General features: G+C 63.6%; 1 protein-coding gene across 1 annotated transcript; it reads right to left on the reverse strand.

Moving 5' to 3' along the window:
- Positions 1–14834: 14834 nt before the first annotated feature.
- On the reverse strand, positions 14835–19047 carry C23H1orf216 (chromosome 23 C1orf216 homolog). The gene is made up of 2 exons (XM_068917563.1): positions 18937–19047; positions 14835–17505 (listed from the first exon to the last, which is right to left on the reverse strand). Exon 2 carries the CDS (start codon positions 17487–17489, stop codon positions 16629–16631), a length of 861 nt encoding a protein of 286 aa, XP_068773664.1. The 5' UTR covers positions 17490–17505; positions 18937–19047; the 3' UTR covers positions 14835–16628.
- Between the last annotated feature and the right edge of the window lie 321 nt (positions 19048–19368).

Consider the following 19368-nt stretch of genomic DNA (forward strand, 5'->3'; position numbering starts at 1 on the left):
GCGGGCCGGCACCGCGCACCTCTAGGGCTGAGCCAGCGCGTGCACAAGCGCTTTCCCGAGGTCCCCGTAGCCCAGGTCCGGACCCGGCTCTCCTGCCGCCGTTCTCCCGGGCCGTTCCTCTGCAAAAGGGAAGTTGTCCGCTCCTGCGCCGGGCGCGCTGAACCCGGCGCCGGCCCTCGGCCATCCTCCGTCCCCCACGTCCCGCCGCGGCTCTGGCGCCGTGGAGGGATGCCGGGGCTCGGCCGCTGCTCACCTCCGGGGCTTTTCGGGGGCCGCCAGCAGCCGGCAGGGCCCCAGGCCCCCGGGCCAGCTGCAGCCGAGGCCAGTCGGTCCTGGAAGCGGGTTTTCTCCCCGCTCCAGCCCTGCTCAGCTGCGGGAGGCCATCCGAAGCGGCAGCCGTGCGCCGCCGGAGATGAGCTGCCTCCCTCTCGGCCCAACGGGAAATCTTCAGCGCGCCGAGCTGCTTTGGCGCCGCTGGGATTGGCGCGAGGCCGGCGGGCCGGGAGCAGAGGGGCAGGGGGCCGCCCTGCCGGGGCCGTGCCCGTGCCCAGACGGGAGCCGGGCACCGCTGGGGACGGCCGCTGCCCGCCCCGCGCACCCGTCGGTGGCCAAACCGGCCGCTCGGCAGCTGGGAGTTAAAGTTATGCTTAGTTAACTATTCTGCAGCTCCCTCTCCCTGCTTTAGCGCGCTGATCAGGCGGGCTTAGAGATGGGGAAAGGGGGGAAAAAAGAAAAAAAAAGCAGAAAGGCAAGAGAAAGAGCAGCCCAGGGCGCCAAAGCAGCTGAGGTGTCAAAGACAGAGATTTAATGAATGTGCCTGCGGTTCACCTGAACAGATGAGCACAAGCTAGAAGGAGAGAACGAAGAAAATGGAAAAAAGAAAGGATCATTTTTCAGATTGGCAGCTCCCCTCCCAGACATCTTTTAACAAGAAAGAGAGAAAAAAAAAAAATAAGGGCTCCAGCAGAGCTTTAAAGGGCCAGCTCTGCTGCCACCGCTGCCGCCGCCGGCGGGGTGCCCGGGCCCCGGCACGGGCGATGGGCTCCAGCCGCGTCCGTGCTGGTGCTCCCAGACCTCCCTTCTCGCCCTTGGGGCCAGCCGGGTAGGATCGCCCTGGCGCCCGCGTGCCAGCGAGGTGAGCAGTGCTGGGGCCGGGGAGCTGGCCCGAGGGTGGGAGCAGCTCGGTGCCCACGGGGGAGGCGCCAGCGGAGCATCTCCAGGTGCAGCCAGGCTTTTGGCCAACGCTGGAGTTTGTCCGGGCTGTTTTGGAAAAAGCTTATTCTTACTCAAACCGGCCTCCAGCAAACAGGGGGGCTTCCGCCCCGCAGGCCGCGCGGAGCTGGGGGGACCCGGCGGCTCTGCCCGGGACGGCGGCGGGCGGCCGACGAAGGGGACGGAGAGTCACTCTGCAGAAACCCTAGCGAGCCGAGGCAAACCTGTCGGCTCATTTATCACGGCGCCCGCAGACCCGGTTTGAAAGCAAGCAATAAGCCTCTGCCTGGGGAATTCATCTGTGTGCAGAACATGTTAATAAACGGGACGGGTTTGAGGCAGCCAGGCCGGGGCAACGCTTCTTCCCGCGGCCAGGAGAGCCGCTGTCGGCTCCCGGAGCTGCGCGGCGCGCAGGCACGCGCTCGAGCCCAGCCCGCCGCGGCGCGGTGCGGCCCCGGCCCCGCTGCCAGCCGGCCCCCGCGCCAGCCCCGCTCTGCCGCTCCTCTGCAGCTTTCCCAAAAGGAGCCTTTTTCTCCCCGGCGGCTCTGGGCAGCTCCTTTTCTGTTCCGCTCTGTAACTATTTCCCATGGACAAACTTATTCTCTAATCAGTACCACGTCCAAATAATTGGCCGTGATTTCTATTTGGCATTTCTTTTTCAAATGTCTGGAGGAAACTATTTTAATAAAACTATATTTAACACAAAGTGTTCCAAGCCGGCAGCTTCCCTCTGCTCAGTTGTCCAGCGAGGGAAAAAGACAAAACCCCAGCAAGGATAACCCTTAGAAAAGTCACAAAAGTGGCAAACTTACACATGCAGTAAGACGTGGGGGCGCCGAGCAGCGGCGGCGGCGCCTGCCAGCCCTGCCGCCCTGCCTGGCCGCGGCCCAGCGCTGCCAGCTGAGCGCCGAGGGTCCAAGCCGCCTGCGGCCGAAAGCACGCGGGGAAAAACCCCAAAACTCTGTCGGAGGTTTACGTGGGGGAAATCTCTGCCCTGCTGCAGTCTGGGAGACTTCGCCGTTGCTTTGCCCGGACCAAGATGCACCCCGGCGTCGCTAGCGCAAGGACGCTGGACCTGCTTCGGCATCGCTGGGGGAGCCGTTTGCCGGGCAGGACGGTTTCCCCGGGCGAGGACAGACAGCGCTAACGGTTGGCAATGGGGAAAATAAGAAAACAGCCTGAAGGCACACGATCTCAGCTCCCAGGAAAGTTTGTCTTCTAATGCAAATCAAAGTGTAACCGTCCTCCCGTCCTCCCCCCTGCCCAGCCTTGTTCCTTCTTTCTCCCGTGCTTCACTTTGCCTGGGACAAAATGGGACCGGAGAGAGGGCAGAGGAGAAAGCTGAGCCCTGCAGGCTGACAGCCGGGCTGGGGAGCCTTTCCGCCCGCCGTTCAGCAAGTGGCATCTTTTCCCAGAACCGTCGAGCATCCACGGAAGGTTTTGCCGGTGGAAAGAAACGGGGTGGTGAGCGCGGGCAAAGCACAAGAGACGGTCTCGTCGCGTCGCGGCGTAGCCACGCGGCGCCCGCGGCCGGAGGGAGAGCTCCCAGCGCCCTCCCGCTGACCGAGAAGCCCCAACCAGCCCAAGCAGGAGCTCCTCGCCGGCCGCTGCCGCTGCACGAGCGCAGGCGGGTCGGGCGGCCTCGCGCTGCCGTACGCCCCGGGCTCCGTGCTTCGCGTCCCAGCCGGGGCCCTGGCGCATGCAGGCTCTTTCACGGGACGTAAGAAAATCTGTTCATTCCCTATCCGAGCAAAGCGGGGAGGTTGTTGCTAACGCACAGAACTTAGCGCGCTCGCAGCGAAAGCCGAACGACCGGATCTGACGCCCGAGCACCCCACCGCAGCCCCCCGCAGCCTAAGTGAGGGCGGGAGAGCGGTTCAGGCCTGAGTTTCCCCTGCACCGCCTGCAAGCGCTCGCCAAGGCACGCGCGTGCCCGGGCACAGGAAGGCGCTTCAAGGGGGCCAGAGCTGCCCCTGCTCCCGCGCACCGGCACCGGCACCGCTGCCGAGCGTCGTGGGCCTGCGGGAACCGGGCCGGGAACTCTGCAGAGCCAGCAGGGCTCCCTGCGTTTCTTCTGAGCTGCGGGACGACGTTTCTGAAGGCAGGACGTGGATCTCCTTGCCGAAGAGTTTTTCCTTCGGTGCCGGTGCGCCCTGCTTCGTGTCCCGCTGCTCAGCGCCCGGCCCCGTCCCACGTCCCGTCGCGCCCGCGCCGCCGCCGTCCCCCGGGGCTGCCGTCCCCCGGGGCGTAATTCAGCCTCGGAGCAAGTTTGTTTGCTGGCCTCCGCCGGGCCGAGCCTGGCAACTACGCTGAGGTCGGTCAGACGCGGGTTTTGTCGGGGGAAACGCCAGGGAGGACTGTTCCCCCTCCCCTTTTTTTTTTTTTGCTGTTGCCTTTTTTTCCTTACGCGGTTTTAATGATTTTGCCAGGAGCCCAGAGGCGGCTGCGGTGGGCCGCGCTCCGCCAGCAGCCTTCCCCGTGCCGCTCCGGCCTCTCGCTCGGCATCGCCCCCGCAGCCCGGTGCAAAGGGGGGAGCGCCGCGCCGGGGCCGCGACGCAGGCGGCGGCCCAAGAGAGGCAAAAACCCTCGCTGAGGCCTGGCAGCACCGGCCGGCAGCACCGGCTGCAGCTCCGGCACACAGCTCAGCACGCAGCACCGGCACGCAGCACCGGCACGCAGCACCGGCCGCAGCTCGGTACGCAGCCCCGGCACGCAGCACCAGCATGCAGCACCGGCTGGCAGCACCGGCACGCAGCACCGGCACGCAGCACTGGCACGCAGCTCGGCACGCAGCACCGGCACGCAGCACCGGCACGCAGCTCGGCACGCAGCTCGGCATGCAGCTCGGTATGCAGCACCGGCATGCAGCATCGGCACGCAGCACCGGCATGCAGCTCGGTACGCAGCACCGGCATGCAGCACCGGCATGCAGCTCGGCATGCAGCACCGGCATGCAGCACCGGCACGCAGCTCGGCACGCAGCCACGGCACGCAGCACCAGCACGCAGCACTGGCACGCAGCTCGGCACGCAGCACCGGCACGCAGCACTGGCACGCAGCTCGGCACGCAGCACCGGCACGCAGCACCGGCACACAGCACCAGCATGCAGCTCGGTACGCAGCACCGGCATGCAGCACCGGCATGCAGCTTGGCACGCGCCCGGCCGAGCCGGCTTCCCGCAGTGCCCGCTGCCGGGTGGCTGCCTCACGGCCGCAAGAGCAAAGTCAGCCCAGGGAAATAAGAAAATCGTGTCCCTTGAACGTGAGCGTTTCTTCTGTAAACAGGCCCAGGGCCTCGTAGCCGTAATCCTCGCTAACGCCAAGCTCTGATTAAAACGCCGGTGTTGAGTGAGCTGTAATCCTTGCCACCTCAGGGCCATTTTGTTACATATAACCATTAAAACCTGCTTTCTCTAAATGAAATAAAATAGGAGCAGAGATAACAAAACTCATTGCTTTTTCGTATGTATATAAAAGAAAGAAACATTTCGCATTCAGAAAAAAAGTTAATAAATGGCCGAGCCCCAACAGATGGGGGTGTGTGCGGAATTTGCATTTTTCAGATTAACATGCACGAGCGAAGACAGAAAACGCGCTTGCCCCGGGGAAATAATTTGAGAAATCTTTGCATATTTTATTTAAAAGCATGCCGCGTTAGGCAGGGTAATAATGCAGAGCGATGGTGATTAGGTTAGGCCTGGAGGGATCACAGCCTGGGACCCTCGCTCCCCTCGCTGGCTCGCTCCCATCCTCCCTCCAAGCCCCCCGTCAGCCTTTGGCTTTACCCCCCAAATGCCCAGGCTGAAAAATGACCCCACTGGGGGCTATTCCCATCTCCAAGTGCTTCCCGCGCCTCCCACGACGGGAACGGTGCCCCCGGCCCCTGCTCTCTGCCGGCGGCGGTGTCGCCCCCGGGCCGCCCGCGGGGCCCCCAGGCGCCGGGCTGCACCGCTCCGTCGTTTCGGAGGCTCCCGGGCCCCGGCCACCTCCTGCCGCTCAGCCGTCCCGCCGGCCGCGCGCTTTCTGGGAGACCAGCTCAAGTCAAGGCTTGGCACCAGCCTGGGACTTACGGAGTCGCCCCGCGGCGCTAAGGGATGCGGGCACCCAAATCCCTTGGGCTGCTCGGGAAATCCCGGCGCAGAGCCCGGGAGCGCTGAGCCTCCGAGTAAGCTGGGCTGTGGTTAAAAAGTTGTAGCACCTTGCTCCCTTTTGAAGTCACAGCAGTAAATCAAGGATCATCCCTTAAAACGCATCTCAGCCTCCCAACGCTTCATGTGGAATATGTTTTAAAAACGCACGGGCTTCGTTGTGGGGATTCGTGCAGCTTAAAAGAAATTGGATGATCTCTCATAAACTGCGTCCGCGGGAACGCTAACAGCCTGCTTATCGCTTTTATAGATCGTTAAATCCATAGATCAGAAAGCGCTTGACAAAGGTGTTTTTTGTCTCCCCGTTGCACGGAGAAGGAAGAGGAAGGTAGAACGAGTTGTGCGGGAGCGTCCGGCCGGCCCTTCGAGGGGCAGCGGCGATGGGGGCGTCGGGAGCCCGCGAGGCGGCTGCCGCCCTCCAGCCTCTGCGGCGTTTCGGACCCTTCCTTGGGCTCCCGCCCGGACGCCCCCGCAGAGCCCCGGCGGCTGGAGGGGCGGCGCAGGCGCCCGCCGAGCCCAGGCGCTGCGCAGGGACGGCTCCCGCGGCTCCCATCAACACCCGTGCTGCGAGGTCGGGCTGCAGCCTGCCATGCACCAGTCTGAAGTCCCCGCAGCGGTGCGGTTTAACAGGGTGCTAATTGGGCAGCGGGGAAGGGAGGACAAGGACCATAAATAGGAGGCACAGCAGGGGCAGGAGCTTTTGCACCAGGCTGGAGGAGGCATTGGGGGGGGGGTGCTGCTTGGTGGGTACATGGGGTGTCTGCAGGGCCCCCTGTGCTGCCCTGCTGCAGGAGGGGTCTGTGGGGTGGCCCTCAGCAGGGGCTTTCCTCTCCGCAGGGAGCTTTTGGAGCTGGCTCGGGGGGCTCTTGGCCTTCCTGCTTGTGCTTCCTAGGGAGATCAGGTGAGCTCCCAAAGGCAGGAGGAGGGAGAAGCCTGGGGGTGTGGGGGTGTGCTGGGTCTGCAGCCTCCCTGGGGCCGGCGTGGGTGCGGGCAGCCTGGGTCGTGGTGCAGCTGGAAGCTGTGCAGACCCAAGCAAAGGCAGGATTACTGCAATCCTACCCAAAAGAGGAAAGGCACAGAAAACAGGGCTGCAACAGCACTTCAGCCTTGGAAATCTTAATCTTTTCTCAAAGAGGCCATTTCATCCTGGTGTTTGAGACTTAAGGTCTCATTTCTCAGGTTTTCTGGGTGAGGAGGTCTTTCAGCTGGGGGGGGATCTAAGGGGGCTGCAAGGAAAGCAGCTCTGTGCAATGCAGCAAAGGAGCTAGAGGCGCAGGGCACAGGTGCACCTGGGAGCTGGGGTGCTGCTCTGACCCTCGGGGCCACCCCACTGCAGCCCCAGGATAGCAGCACTGGATGCCCGGACCCTGTTGCCTGGGCTGCCGTCATCCCCCGGCCCCTTCCCCGGGCTCCAGCCCTGGCTCGCCAGGGGACAGGAGACCTTCTCCCCGGCAAAGCCAGGCCTGGGCCAGCCCCTGCCACGTCCCCCAGCTTTGAAACCCGACCCGGGGCAGCACTAGCCTGGCTCGCTCCCTGTCTGCTCCCATTATTAATAAACTTTGACGGGCTCCCTTCTGCCCTTAATGGGATTAGTGTTATTTTCATGCGGTGCTGCAGGGCAAAGGACTGAAGAAGTGGCTGATCTGTAAACTAAAGGGTGCTAATCTATAGAGGGTGGGTCCCCGTCCCCCGTCCTCGTAGCCGGCGGCGCTGGGTGCGGTAATCAATTAAAAGAGGGGATTAGAGGTGCCGTGGTCACCTTCCGCAGCCGGTCGGGTCGCCGCGGCCCTCGGGAAGGAAAACCAAATCCTCGCCGCCAGCCGCTCTGCACCCAAAGGAGCAGCGGGGAAAAATCTCTTGTTAAGACATTAATGGCCACAATTTGCTTAGTGCGTCTGGCCGGGCTTTGTAAAGTGATGCTGATCTAAAGCACAATTTCACTGTCTCTTTAAGAAAAACACAAAAACAGAAAACAAAACTTTGAGAGCTTTGGTTTTGCTATAAACTTGGGGGGGGGGGGGAAGCAAACAACCTGACGGAATGGTTTTGCTTTTGGTTCATGGGGGTTGTTTTAAATATAAATTATTTCAGTGAAGGAAAGGGCACCTGGCTCGGGTCGAACACGTAGAGATACAGTTCCTCCGTGCACAGTTGTGCGTGGGAGGTTTTTCACCTGTGGATTTTTTCCTGACCAGAAACGTTGGCCGGTTGGCGAGTGGATGCGATGACCCAGGCGGGCTCTCGGTGTCGGCCGGGACCCGCCGCGACGCCGCCCGCGCGGAGGTCCGCTGAGCTGCCTCGAGCGTCTGCAAGTCGCCTGCAAAGGGCACCCGGGCGCGTGACCGCTCCGGAGCCGCAGCGTCGCTTGGCGGCACGCCGGCCCGGTGCCCGGCCGGGCTCTGCCCGCGGCTTTCGCTCCTCCCGGCACCGTGCAATTGCTTTTCGGGGCGTGCACGTGTTTGTGCTTGTCCTGTGCCACGTGGACGGCAGCAGCCGGGGAAGCCTCCGGGCGCGCGCCCCGTGCAGGGCCACCGGCCGGAGCCGGGCCAGCAGCCACCGCGGTTGTTCCCCCAGGCTGGGGAGGCCCTTGCGGACACGGTGCCTCCCGCTCGGCTCCCAGCAGCTCTGTGCGGCATCCTTAGCCGGCTCCGAAAATCCCACCTCCAGCTCCCTCCTGTCTGCGCCAGCCCCATCCCGGCGCTTCCCCCCGCCCGCGAAAGCCAGGAGAGCGGCCGCCCGGCTCCGGCCCCGCGGAGGAGCGTTGTGAGCGCGAACCGACGCTCGGCGCCGCGGCGAGGCCCCTTCCCGGCTCGCGGCCCGGCCGCAGGCAGAGCCGTCGAGGGAGCGAGCGCCGCGGGGCCGAACCCTCCCCTTGGCAGGGGTTTAATCCTCGGAGCCGCCCGGCTTCCCGCGCTCCATTTCCATGCGCTGTGGATTAGGGACCAGCCCCCGAGCGCTCCTTTGTCCTCCCTATTGTGGAGCATTTTGCTCGCCTCTGCTTTAGACCTTGTAACCGTTTTGCTGCCTTTTAAAAGCAGGCTGAATAGGGGGTGGGCTGGGGCGCGGGGGAGGTGGGCAGCCCAGGAGCCGAGGCTTTGAGGTTGAAGAGGAGCATTCAGGCTGCAGCTGCCCCGTCTCGGCGCGGTCCCGGTGACCCCCACCGGCGCCGCGGCCTCCACCGAGCGTCGCTGGCAGCTCGGCGGCTCCGGGACAATCCACCTGCTTGCTCGGGACAAGCACTTTCATGCCTATTGGGATTAGAGATTTTAAGTGTCGTTCCAAATTGTGCGGATAAACAGTCTTGTGGAAACTTGTTATCGTAGCAAAAAGGCCCCCGCCACCACCCTTAGTCCCTGGCCTTTTGTTCGGGCAATTTTTATTGGCGGATTGGATTTGATGAGGTTTAAGGTTTATTCTAAGGACTCCATTGAAGAGCTGATCCTTTGTCTCACGCCGCGGAGCGTGAAGAATATGAAACGTAGGCAAAAATAAATCTGCTTTTCACGCGCATTAGCCCCCGGGACACACAGGGACCACCAAACGCCAGCTGAGAGCAGCAGCACCCCAAATCCCTCCGCGCCGTCCCCTCGCCCCGGCTCGCTCTCCCGCACGGCCGGCCCTCGGCCCCCTCTGCGCCCCGGCCTGGCGCAGACCCCGCGGGGGGCGATGCCGGAGCGGGCTTGCTTCCGATGTGTTTTGAATTGCAGGAGCAAAGAAGAGGGGCGATAGCTTGATGTGCGAATGGGAGGTGCCCGCTTGAGTCTGCGGACGGCCTGGAGTGCCCCAGCGGGTGCACGGCACGGCACGGCATGGCACGGCACGGCACGGCCAGCCTGCCCTCCCTGCCCCGGCCGCCGTGGAGCCCGGGGGCGTTGGAGGCTCTGTGAACTTTCCCTACTCGCCCCCTCCAAAAAAATCCGACCCTACTGGCAGGTCGGTCCCGTAATCGCTTCATTTATCACCAGCCGCTTCGGGAGAGATTAATCAGCAGGATAACTTCTAAGGAAAGTTTGCCCCCGGGGCTGCCTTTAATTTGCAAGAAGCTCCCTGCCAGTTTCACCGTCAAGGCGCGTGACCTGCTTGGACACGCTGCTCGCTGGCACCCAGGAGCGGCCGGCGAAGCGTCGGCCCCGGGTCCCGGCCCCGGCCCGCCTGCAGGGCAGGTTCGGCGGCGCTCCCTGCCCGAACCGCGGTGCGAGCCCGCGGCAGGCGTTTCTGGAGAGCCCGGAGCATCGGGCAAAGCGTGGTGGGTTGGGCCGGTTCCAGGCCAAAACCGGAGCATACAAAACCGGCTTCAATCCGCAGCGGAGCAGCGCGGCCTGGGGGAGCTCGGCGGGCTGGGAGCGGTGCCTCTCGGGGAGGCTCCCACCCTAAGGCAGCCCCGCTTTGTTTTTCACAGCGTGTTTTCATCCAAGCCTCATCCCCTGAGTGCCTGACCCTTAAATAATACAGTGGGAGCTAAATAATAAATTAGGGAGGAGATAATAAATAAATATATAGCTAATAATAAATTAGAGGGAGAGAGGGAAAAAGGGGGAGGCAGAGAAGAGGGGGAGAAGAAAGAGCTCTCCTGCAGCGGGGCAGCACGGCCGCCGGCCCAAGCGGGCCGATGGCTCGCGCCCGGGCCGAATCCGGGGGTCCCGTCTGCAAAGTTAGGGTCCTCGAGCCCTTCCCTCCGGGATCTCCTGCTCCGTCTCCAGGCTGGTTGCTCTGGCTGGGGCTGAGGTTAGCGCTAGCGCGCGGCTGGAGGAGCCTGGCAGGTGCGTGCTCTGCGTGGGAGGGTTGTCCCGCCGCGGCGGCCGGCTGTCCCGGCCTGGCTGAGCGGGAGGCAGGGATGCAAGAGCCGTGCTGCCGGCGACGGGGCGGCCCCGGCGCGGCTGGACCGAGCCCCCCCGCCGTCCCCCGCCTCCCTTCCCGCTTCCCCTCCGTGCAGCGCGAGCCTTTCCCCGCGTACCCGACGATGCTCCAGCTCCTCCCACCCGGACAACGCGCGTTATTGCCACGATGCCGTCCTAGGGCTGGGGACCCCGCTGGGCGACCCGGCGCTGGGTTCCTCCGGGAAAGGCAGAAATTCGGGGGCAGAAATTCGGCCCATCGCTGCACCCGTCTCCCCCTGGGAAAACATCAAGGTTTTGAAATTTGGGCACCTTCCAGAGTGCAACGAAACTGGATCCTTTTGAGGGTTTTCCTCGGAGAAACGCCCCCCCCCCCACCCCGGACAAGCGGGTCCCAGCGGAGCCCGTCGTCCGCCGGCGCGGGCGTTTGGCTCAGACGGGGCGGATCGTGCAGCCTTGACGCTGGGGCAGGGCACCGCCAGCAGCACCCGTCCCCGTGGCGCCCGGTCTGCGACGGCTCGGCGCGTCCCGGGCACCAACCCGTCCGCGCACCGGGCAGGACGGTCCCCGTGGTGTTTGCTCCGCGAGAATTGATGGATGGAGCCTTTTTCCCCCCACCCCTTCCCCTTTCTGCCCCTTCCTCCCGGTCGCGTCCGCGGGCGCCGCGCCGGGTGCTCGGGCACGGAGAGGAGCAGGAGGATTTGGGGACGGGGAAGGAAAATCCTTGCCCGGGTTCGGAGGGGTTTTCCGGTGCCCGGCCGGCGGTCCCCCAGCCCCGCGCGCCGGCCCCGCTATTTCGGCCCCCCTCCTCCCCCCGCCCGCCCCAGCTGCCTCTTGAATGCCGCGCGGATTTCTAAGCCTTTTTTACCCCCAAGGCTGCAGTTCTGGCTTGGCTGCTATCGCGGGGATAAACGCCGGCTTTTCGGCCCCGAGCAGCATCCGGCAGCGGCGGTCGGGGGCCGCTCCGCTGGGAGCCCCTCTCCTGCCCTCCGGCCACGAGAAAGAGCAGCGTGGCTTAATTCTGCGCAGTATCAGCACCAAACAGACCCAGCCCAGCGCTACTGGCTGCCCTTAATTCGTCTTTGTCTTCTTCGTTTTCATGAATTTTTAAAAAGTTTGCGTTTCGCCGCCGGCCGGCTTTCGGGGGGGGTGGGTGGGTGGATTTCGGCGGGGGCGCGTCTTGTGCGGCCCCCCCCTCGCCGCCGTCCCGGTGCACGGAGGGGAGAGGGGCCGTCAGGTGGCGTCTCCCCGGCCGCCGGCGGGATGGCGGCCCGGCCGGGGCCCGCTCCGTCTCGGGAGGAAGGGCAGCGCCGAGGCTCCCGGCGTCCGCTGAGGCCTGCCCAACTCGTTACTTGCCCCTTGGTCGCTGCCCGGGCCGGGGGCGAAGCCCCGGCGACTTCGGCCGATTCCTGCCTAACCACCGCGGCGCTTCGGGGCAAGCGGCGTCGCCGAAGTTGCTGGCGGTTCCCAGCGGCCGCCGGCCGGGGGCGAAGGCGGCACCGGGGGAGCCGATTTCCGGCCGTTGCCTCTCGGGGCCCCGCTGCCCCGCCGCCTGGTTTGTGAGATTTCTCTGTCATTAAAATGTAAATGAAAACAGACACGAGAAACAATCTGACTTTCCGGCCGAGTTGCTCTTGCTTAATGAGCCGCCCCGAAGGGGGACGTGCGGCAGCAGCGCCGCCTCCAAGGGAGCCGAGCGGTTTGCTCCGGCGGGGAACAGCTCCGGGAGAAGAACCGGGCGAGGGGGAGCGGCGCCCCTCCGGGTTGGCTCCCGAGCGGGCGCTGCCCGAGCCACGCGCCCCAGCGAAGCCCGGAGCACGCGGCAGCGCGAAGCCCAAAGCTCGGCCCGGCCCGGGGGCAGCTCTCCGCGGCTGGCGCTCAGCTGTGGCAGGGGCGCGCCAGCCCCCCGTCCCCCCGGCGAGCGTGGGAAAGGCGCCGAGGGGCTGCGCCCTGCCCGGGGCTCCTCTGGCCCGCCGGCCCCCGCAGACCTCCCCGGCGGGCGGCCGAGCACCTCGCCGGCCCGGCAGCCCCGCGCCCCGGCAGCCGGCGCGCCGCTTCCAGCCCAGCCGCGGCCGCCCGCCGGGCGAAGCCGGGGGAGGCGAAGGGCCGTCGTCCGGCTGCGAGCGCGGCAGGGGAGAGCCGCGAGTCTCTGCGAGGCGGCGGGCGCGCCGCCGGATCCCGCGATGCCGGTCTCGCAGGCACTTTTCAGAGCGGAAACAAGCTGCGAGAGGTTTTTAAATACATCCCAGCCTGGCTCGCTGGATGGTAATGGCCCAAGACGATTAATTTTCTTTTGTACTTTCATGGCCTCAGTTATCACATCATTTGATTTTATTTTTAAAGACTATTTTTAAGCCCGCAGAATACTGGAAATAGTTAGAACGGATTCAGATTACAAGGTAAAGTATTTCCCTCCAAACCTTCATAAACACTTGATTTTTTTTTTTTAATGCTTTCAAAGAAGGGCAACGCTTGCCAAATCTTGCTTTGTGCAGTAAAGTCAGTCCAGTGTTACAGGGATTTAATATAATAATAACAATAAACGTTCAGAGGAGACCTGAAAAACAAAGGGCCCTGTCTGCCGCGTATGGAAATTCAAGATCGCATGCCCCGAGGTCCGTAGCTGACTTTTCCCCGCGCGCCGCGCCGGGGCCGGGGAGGGGGTCACGTGCCGGCGTCGCAGCCCGCAGCCCCCGGCAGCGGCTCCCGGCCCCGCGCTCGCTGCAAGCAAACATCAGAATCCAGCCCGTTATTCGGCAGCGCTTGGAAATCTCCGCGGCCGGCGAGGGGGACCGGGCTGGGCCGCGCGCCGGAGCCGCGGCAGCTCAGCGTTGCAGGTTTTTGCCTCTCTGCTGGTTTTTTTTTTTCCCCTCCTGCAGTTGGTAGGATTTTTAATTAATTCACAAATCTCCTTCGGTTACTGGCGATGGAGGTGGAAAAGCTCCGTATGAAGTTGCTTTTGCAAATCAAACCTGGCCGTCCAAGAGCCGCTCCCGGGGCAGGAGGATCCCAGCCGCCGAGGAGGAAGCCCCTCGCTGACGGCGCGGCTCCTCCGCTTTGATGTGCCCCCGCAGTTATTCTTTCATTTCTTGAGCAAATAATCTGGGTGTTCACAATATTTACCTTGGAAATAATTATTTGTGTAAAGCCTCTGACCAAGATAAACAGCGCCCGGCTCGGTCTCGCCGCCGGCGGAGGGAGGCAGGCGGCCCCAGGTCCCACGTTGCCCCGAGCCGCGCGCTCCCGTCCGGCGGCGCGGGTGACGGGGCCAGCACGGAAACCGAGCCGCCTTGCACCCTCGCCTCCTGCGGAGCCGGCAGCGGGGTAGGGGCCGAAGTCCTCGCGGCCCCTCGCTGCGCGGTGAAAACGAGGACGGAAAAGTCCCGCGGCTCCTTTAGGACCTGGCAGCAGAGCCCGCGCGCGCTCGCCGGGGGGCTCTTGCGTCTCCGAATTCCCACAGATTCGGGGGCTGCGAAGGAGAAGCAGGAAGGGGGGGGAAACAAACAAAAAAAAAAAGGTGAAGGAAGGTTCAAAGGCCTGCTAGAGCGTCTTTTTTCATCTCTAGTTAATCTCTGCGAGGCCTGAGGCAAAGTCACCTTCAGGTCACCGCTCAGGTGTCTTTATCTGCCGTGCCCATCTGCCGGTAGCCGCCGGGGTCCCCCTCCGGCAGGGCAGGGAGCGCCGGGCCGGGCAGGCTGCTAGAGGCAGCGGCCCCCCGCCGCACCGGCCGTGCGACGGAGCAGTCGGGGACTCGAGCGTTTGGAAGCTTAAAGGCCCTTTGGACAGAGGCCGGCGGAGGGAGCTGCAGCGGGACCCCCGCCTCGCGCCCCCGCTCCCGCACGGAGGCGGAGGGGCAAATTCGCCCCGGCTCAGCTGCTTTACCGCCAGGCGCCTCAGTAGCCAGGCCACGAGCACAGGGCCGCGGGGCGAAGCCGGCGGCAGGTCCTGACGGCGAGCGTGGCGACCCATGTCGGAGCAGCAAAACCCCCTCCCCGGGAAGGCGCCGGGTGCCGAGGAGGCTGCTCGGGAGGCGACCGGCCCCTTTGCCACCAAAACATCCTTTTCAAAAGTGGGGGTTTAATCCCTGTTTTAGCTCCCCAAGGCAGATCCCTGCTGTGGGACGGGGCTGGTGGTGCGGGCAGCCCTCAGCCCTGGCCACTGCTGGCATCACACGCTGGGCCGCCGGGATGTGTGCGTATTGCAGTAGCATCTAGCGGTCACTGGGAGCCTGCGACCCGTGCGCTGCCACCGGCGGCCGTGGCTCTGCCCAGCCGGGCCCGCCGACCGCCCTCCCGCAGGCCCCTCTCCAGCAGCCCTCGTGCGGCGCTGCGCCGGTCTCGGGCTCGCCCCGGCCATGGGCCGCCTCGCCTGGGCCTGCCGCAGGCACGCAGCCCCTGGACTAGGAGGAGATTTGCTGGCGGCGTGGATTGCAATTTTGAAATCTTTCCTCCTCCTCATTTTGCAGATGAGAAACTGAAGTAGTGCCTGACTTTGCACAGAAATTCGGGGTAAAGCTGGGACTGCAGTCCATGCCAGACTGAGAGCTAGGCTTCAAGCTAAACCACGTTCCTCCTCCTGCAGTGCATCCACACCATACCTAGAACATGTATCAGATTAACACTTAGCAAAATGCAGCAAATAAACATAGCGTGTCCTTTTTAATCTCTACTAAAGACGACTGTTTCTGGTGTTCGGTAGGCAGTCCTCACTGAATAAAGTGTAATTAGAACAAAATAGTCTCTTTCCTTTAAATGATAAAGTAACACAAACACAAACAGCACAACTTTGAGAGCAGCTTCCAGGTCATGCACCGTGTTAAAGCATGTTCTGCGATGGACAGACACGCACATATACACGCTGGCTGTAAAAAAAGAAAATCTAAATCAAATCTGCTCTGATATTGAGTCAGATATATATATATATATATCTGTCAAAAATATATATATTGGATTTGAATCAGTTGACAGGTACATTTATTTGTAGGCGTTCTGAAGTTAGTTTTAAGCATGATCTTCTCTCTCTTTAGACCTAACTCATTAATTCAGGTCTTAGCTGCAAAGGTTTTAAACATGCTTAGTTAGGCAGGGCACTAGAGCGGGTCCCTACGACCAGTATAGGACACCTTGCTCAGACAGAAAACATCAGCAAGTTTCAAAAGTTGCTATATATACAAAGGTTGTTATATGTACGTTCACATACAAACATACATATATTGTGTGGGTCGTGGAGCGACCGGAGCTTCTTCCCCTTGCGTTTGAGCACGTGCTGAAACGCTTTGCCAAGCAGGCGAGAACTCAAGTGTAAGTTTAAAAGCTTTGCTGAATCAAGGCCCTTGTTGCCAGACGGACCTCTGCACTCGGAGCGCGTTGCAGGGGGCTGCAGACCGCGGTCCGGAGCATCTGCCGCTCAGCCGCACGCGCGGGGCTCGCCGGCACGGTCAGTCTGCTTCGCGCGAAGCCCCGGCGCGAGGCGCGAGACGAGCGCGGGCTCGGGGTGCAGGCTTTCCGTGGCCGGGATCACGCGCAGGAACGGACAGCAGCCGCGCGAGCCGCCGCCGGAGGAGCCCCCTCGCAAGGCGCTGGCCCCCTGCTCGGGCCCAGGAAGATTTGGACCAGGGAAGGGGTTCAGCTTCGCGTGGATTCTCCCAGACGTTCTCTCCCTCCTTTATCAGGTGTTTGGGGGAGGGTTACTGGTACTAGCAGGAGGGAAGAGACAAGTGGGAGAAGAAGGAATTTTTTCAAAGTGCCCTAATTAACTTGGTGGCCTTGGCAGTGCCCTGGCCACGTCCAGCTGCTGCCCAGGAGCAGCTGGGGCCATCCCAGGACTTCCTTGCCCAGGCTCCAGCCTGGGGATGGGTCTTCCTAGACAACCCTTCCTGAGGTGGCAGAGCTACAGCAAAGGGATGAAATGAACTCCTATTTTAAATGCTCAAACAAAGAACGCTAATTTAGATTTAAAAGATGAGTCTCAGCATCGCAGAGTCAGCAAATCCGGGTGCATCGAGGTCCCCAGCGCAGTGTTGCACAAGCCCCTAGACCTAGCGGCACACAGGGCGGAGGACCCCGAGCTGCAGCTGGTCGGTGCAGCAGCCAAACAGCTGGTACTTGCCCGTCAGCAGCTGGGTGGAAAAGGAAGTGTTGGAGAAGTTGAGATGAAAAGTCATTAAAAAGGGTCCTGTAACGTCGGAAGGACCATGTGCTGCCAGGGCCCATGGAAACGCTGGGTGGCATCTGCTGTGCAGTGTCTTCATGCTTCATGGAAACCGGGACAGGGAGAGGCCACAGGAGCCCACAGCTCGCATCTTTATAAAGCCTCCCAAGCAAAACCTGGCCCCGGGCCCCATCGCGGAGGGCAAGCACCAGGAGACGCTCCTTGCGGCCGGGGAGAGGGGAGCGGTGTGAATCCCAGAAGAGATGGCGCGGGGCTGCGGGGCTCACAGCCCGGGGCAGCCCGCGTCGCCGGGGCACGCCAGGCCTTGCTGGATGTAGCGGATGAGCTCCTTGCGGTTGTCCAGGATGGTGTCGAAGCTCTCCTGCAGCCGGTTCTGCTGGTCCACGACCTTCTGCTGGAGGCCGTGGATCCAGCGCAGCAGTGCCAAGCGCCGATACATCACCAGCTGGATGTGGTGCTTCTCCTTCTCGCGCTCCTTGAACTTCTCCTTGTCCTGGATGTGCTGGAAGGCCTCCGCCAGCGCTGGGAAGAGGGTGTCTGGGTTAGGGCAGGTCTCCGTCTCGGCGTCGGCCACCCCAGGCTCTGACGGGCTCTTCTGGATGTGGGCAGCGGCGGGAGGCTCCCAGGTGCTCCCGGAGACGCTGTCGGGGCTGTCGATGCTGAGGGAGCTGCTGGCGTAGCCGTTGTCCTCCGCGGGGGAGCTCAGGGGCTTCCTGCACTCCTTGGCTGTGTCCTCCGTGGCCGCTTTCTCGTCCCCCGGCCCGCCGACCTCCGCTCCCTCGGGGGGGCTCCGCACACCCGCGCCCAGACACACTTGGTCTCCTTTCAGGCTCTGGGCGGCATCCCTAAGCCTGCCCTGAACCATCTGTCTCTGCATTAATAACAGCAGATTATCCGATGGATTTGTCATGTTTTCGCTCTGGCTGGAGCCTTCGTCCGTTCTGGTCCCCGGCGCTGGCTGGCTCCAGTTCTCGTTGCGGTCGTACACCCCCCCCACGAAGTTGAAATTGGTGTCTTGCCTGCGCTCCCCGTCCCCCAGGAAGGCTGTGCCCAGCGTGGGGTCTCGCTGGCCCTCGTGGAAGGGGGCGTTCGAGGCGAGGTCGGGCTGGCAAACAGCAAACATCTTCCTGGCCTCCTGCCTGCAAAAGAGACCCCGAGATGTGATGGCCGCGGAGGGAGCTCTTCCCCCAGCTGGGGCAGCCAGGCCTCCAAGGCCGTGCGGCGGCACGCGGGTTCGCCGGCCGGCGTGACCAGAGCTGGCTGTTGAGCTATGGCAAGAGAAAATAGTCTCTTACTTTATTTGCCTTTCTTTAACCCTGATGAACCCACCTGCTCGAGGCAGAAGGGCTTTTCCCTCTCCCTGCTGCTGCTCTCAGCGTGCCCCCAGGCTAGAAACCCCAAGTCTTCCCAGGGCAAATTCTCATGCGACGCGGAAGCGAGGAGCCCGGCCTTGGGGGCAGTCACCCGCCACCATTTCTCTGCTCCCTGTGAACTCTAGCCCGAAACCAAGCTTTTACGGCTTCCTTTTTGTGATCGTTACGGGGCATTGCAGGGAGCAGGCACGCCGCCGACACGCTCTCCTCCAGCAGCGGCTTGTGTTGCATGCAATTATTTCTGCACCTATAGAGGCTTGTTTGGAAGGAGCTGCTTCTCCAACAGCAATAAAATCTGCTGTGAAGCATTGGCATTGCTTGGTAAATCAGGGACCCGAGCACAGTCTGCTTTGACCTGGGGTGTTCCCAGGGCTGGGCAGCAGTGTCGGGCACCCCTCGGTGGATTTTGGCCATGGGATGTGCCAGATCCACCGGGACCCAGCTGACCCGGTGGGGCCCCATCTCGGAGCATGCAGGGATCCTCCTCCCCCCAGGTCTGGTGGAGGAGAAAAGCCTTCCAGAAACTGCACGTCGCAGGATTAAAAACCATGTCCCTCTTTGGAGACGGCCTGTCCTGCCTTTCGGGGTGGCTGCAGAGCCCCCAGGCCCCCTCCCGCCGTCCCGGCTAGGGGCCGGGGGGAAGGAGCAGCCGTCAGTGCCTCTGCCCGCAGCCACGGCGGCGCCTGGGTGCGCTCAGCTCTGCCACCGGAGGAAGAAAACGCAAGGGAGGAAAAAGAAAAAAACCCGCAGCAGGGAGAGGGCTCTAGCGCACGCAGTAGCGCAGCCAGGGAAGGGGAGGACGGCGGCACAGCTGCGATCAGGACTGTGAGACCGCAGAATTCGCGGCCCCAGGCTGGGCCGGCGGGGACGACCCCGCCGCCCGCCCCGCGCTGCCCGCTGCCGCCCGCCAGGGAGAGCGGAGCGAGCGCGTGTGCGCGCACACGGGCACGCAGCCCGGCAAGCGCGGGGGGCTCGGGTGTCCGCGCCGCGCGGGGACACGGCGGCTGCGGTGATGGGGGGGGGGGGGTTTCTCGCTGATCTTTGCAAGGCTGCAGCCGTCAGCGAGCGAAAGGAGCAGCCTCCATCAGAGGGAGCCGAACGTGGCACCCGGCTGCCGTGCCCAGCCCACGCGCCGACCCGCCGCCGGCCGCCGCGGCCCCCGCCGGCCACGGCCGCCCCCTCGCAGCACGCACTCACCGCCGGGGCCCGGCGCGGGCGGGAGGCAGGCAGAGCGCTCGGGCTGCACCTCCGGCCGCCGCCGCTGCAGCTCAGCCGGCGAGGACGGAAATGGTCCCTCGCAGGGCAGCAGGAAAGCGTCATGCGCTGCACGCTTCCTCCGGCGCGCCGTGCCGCCCGGCCGCAGGCCTGCAGCCCGGCCGCCGCTCGCGCCTCGGCACGAGGCGGCCCGGGGCCACGCGGCCGCCCGCGACGTCCCGCCGCCCCCCGGCCGGTCTCCCGGGATGCGCCAAAAATCCTGCGGGAGAGGAGCTGCTGGGGGTGTGGGGATGCGGGACCCCCTGCAAGCAGCAGCTGCCCTGGGGACCCTGCACAGCCCCATGGGGACCCTGCCAGCCCTATGGGGACCCTGCACAGCCCCATGGGGACCCGGCCATCCCCCTGGGGACCCTG

This window comes from Struthio camelus, chromosome 23, assembly GCF_040807025.1.
Source record: "Struthio camelus isolate bStrCam1 chromosome 23, bStrCam1.hap1, whole genome shotgun sequence".
In the NCBI taxonomy this organism is placed as follows: Eukaryota; Metazoa; Chordata; class Aves; order Struthioniformes; family Struthionidae; genus Struthio; species Struthio camelus.

What these genes read in the sequence shown, in the direction of transcription:
- C23H1orf216 (XM_068917563.1), bottom strand. Translation starts at nt 17,489, where the DNA reads ATGTTTGCTGTTTGCCAGCCCGACCTCGCCTCGAACGCCCCCTTCCAC.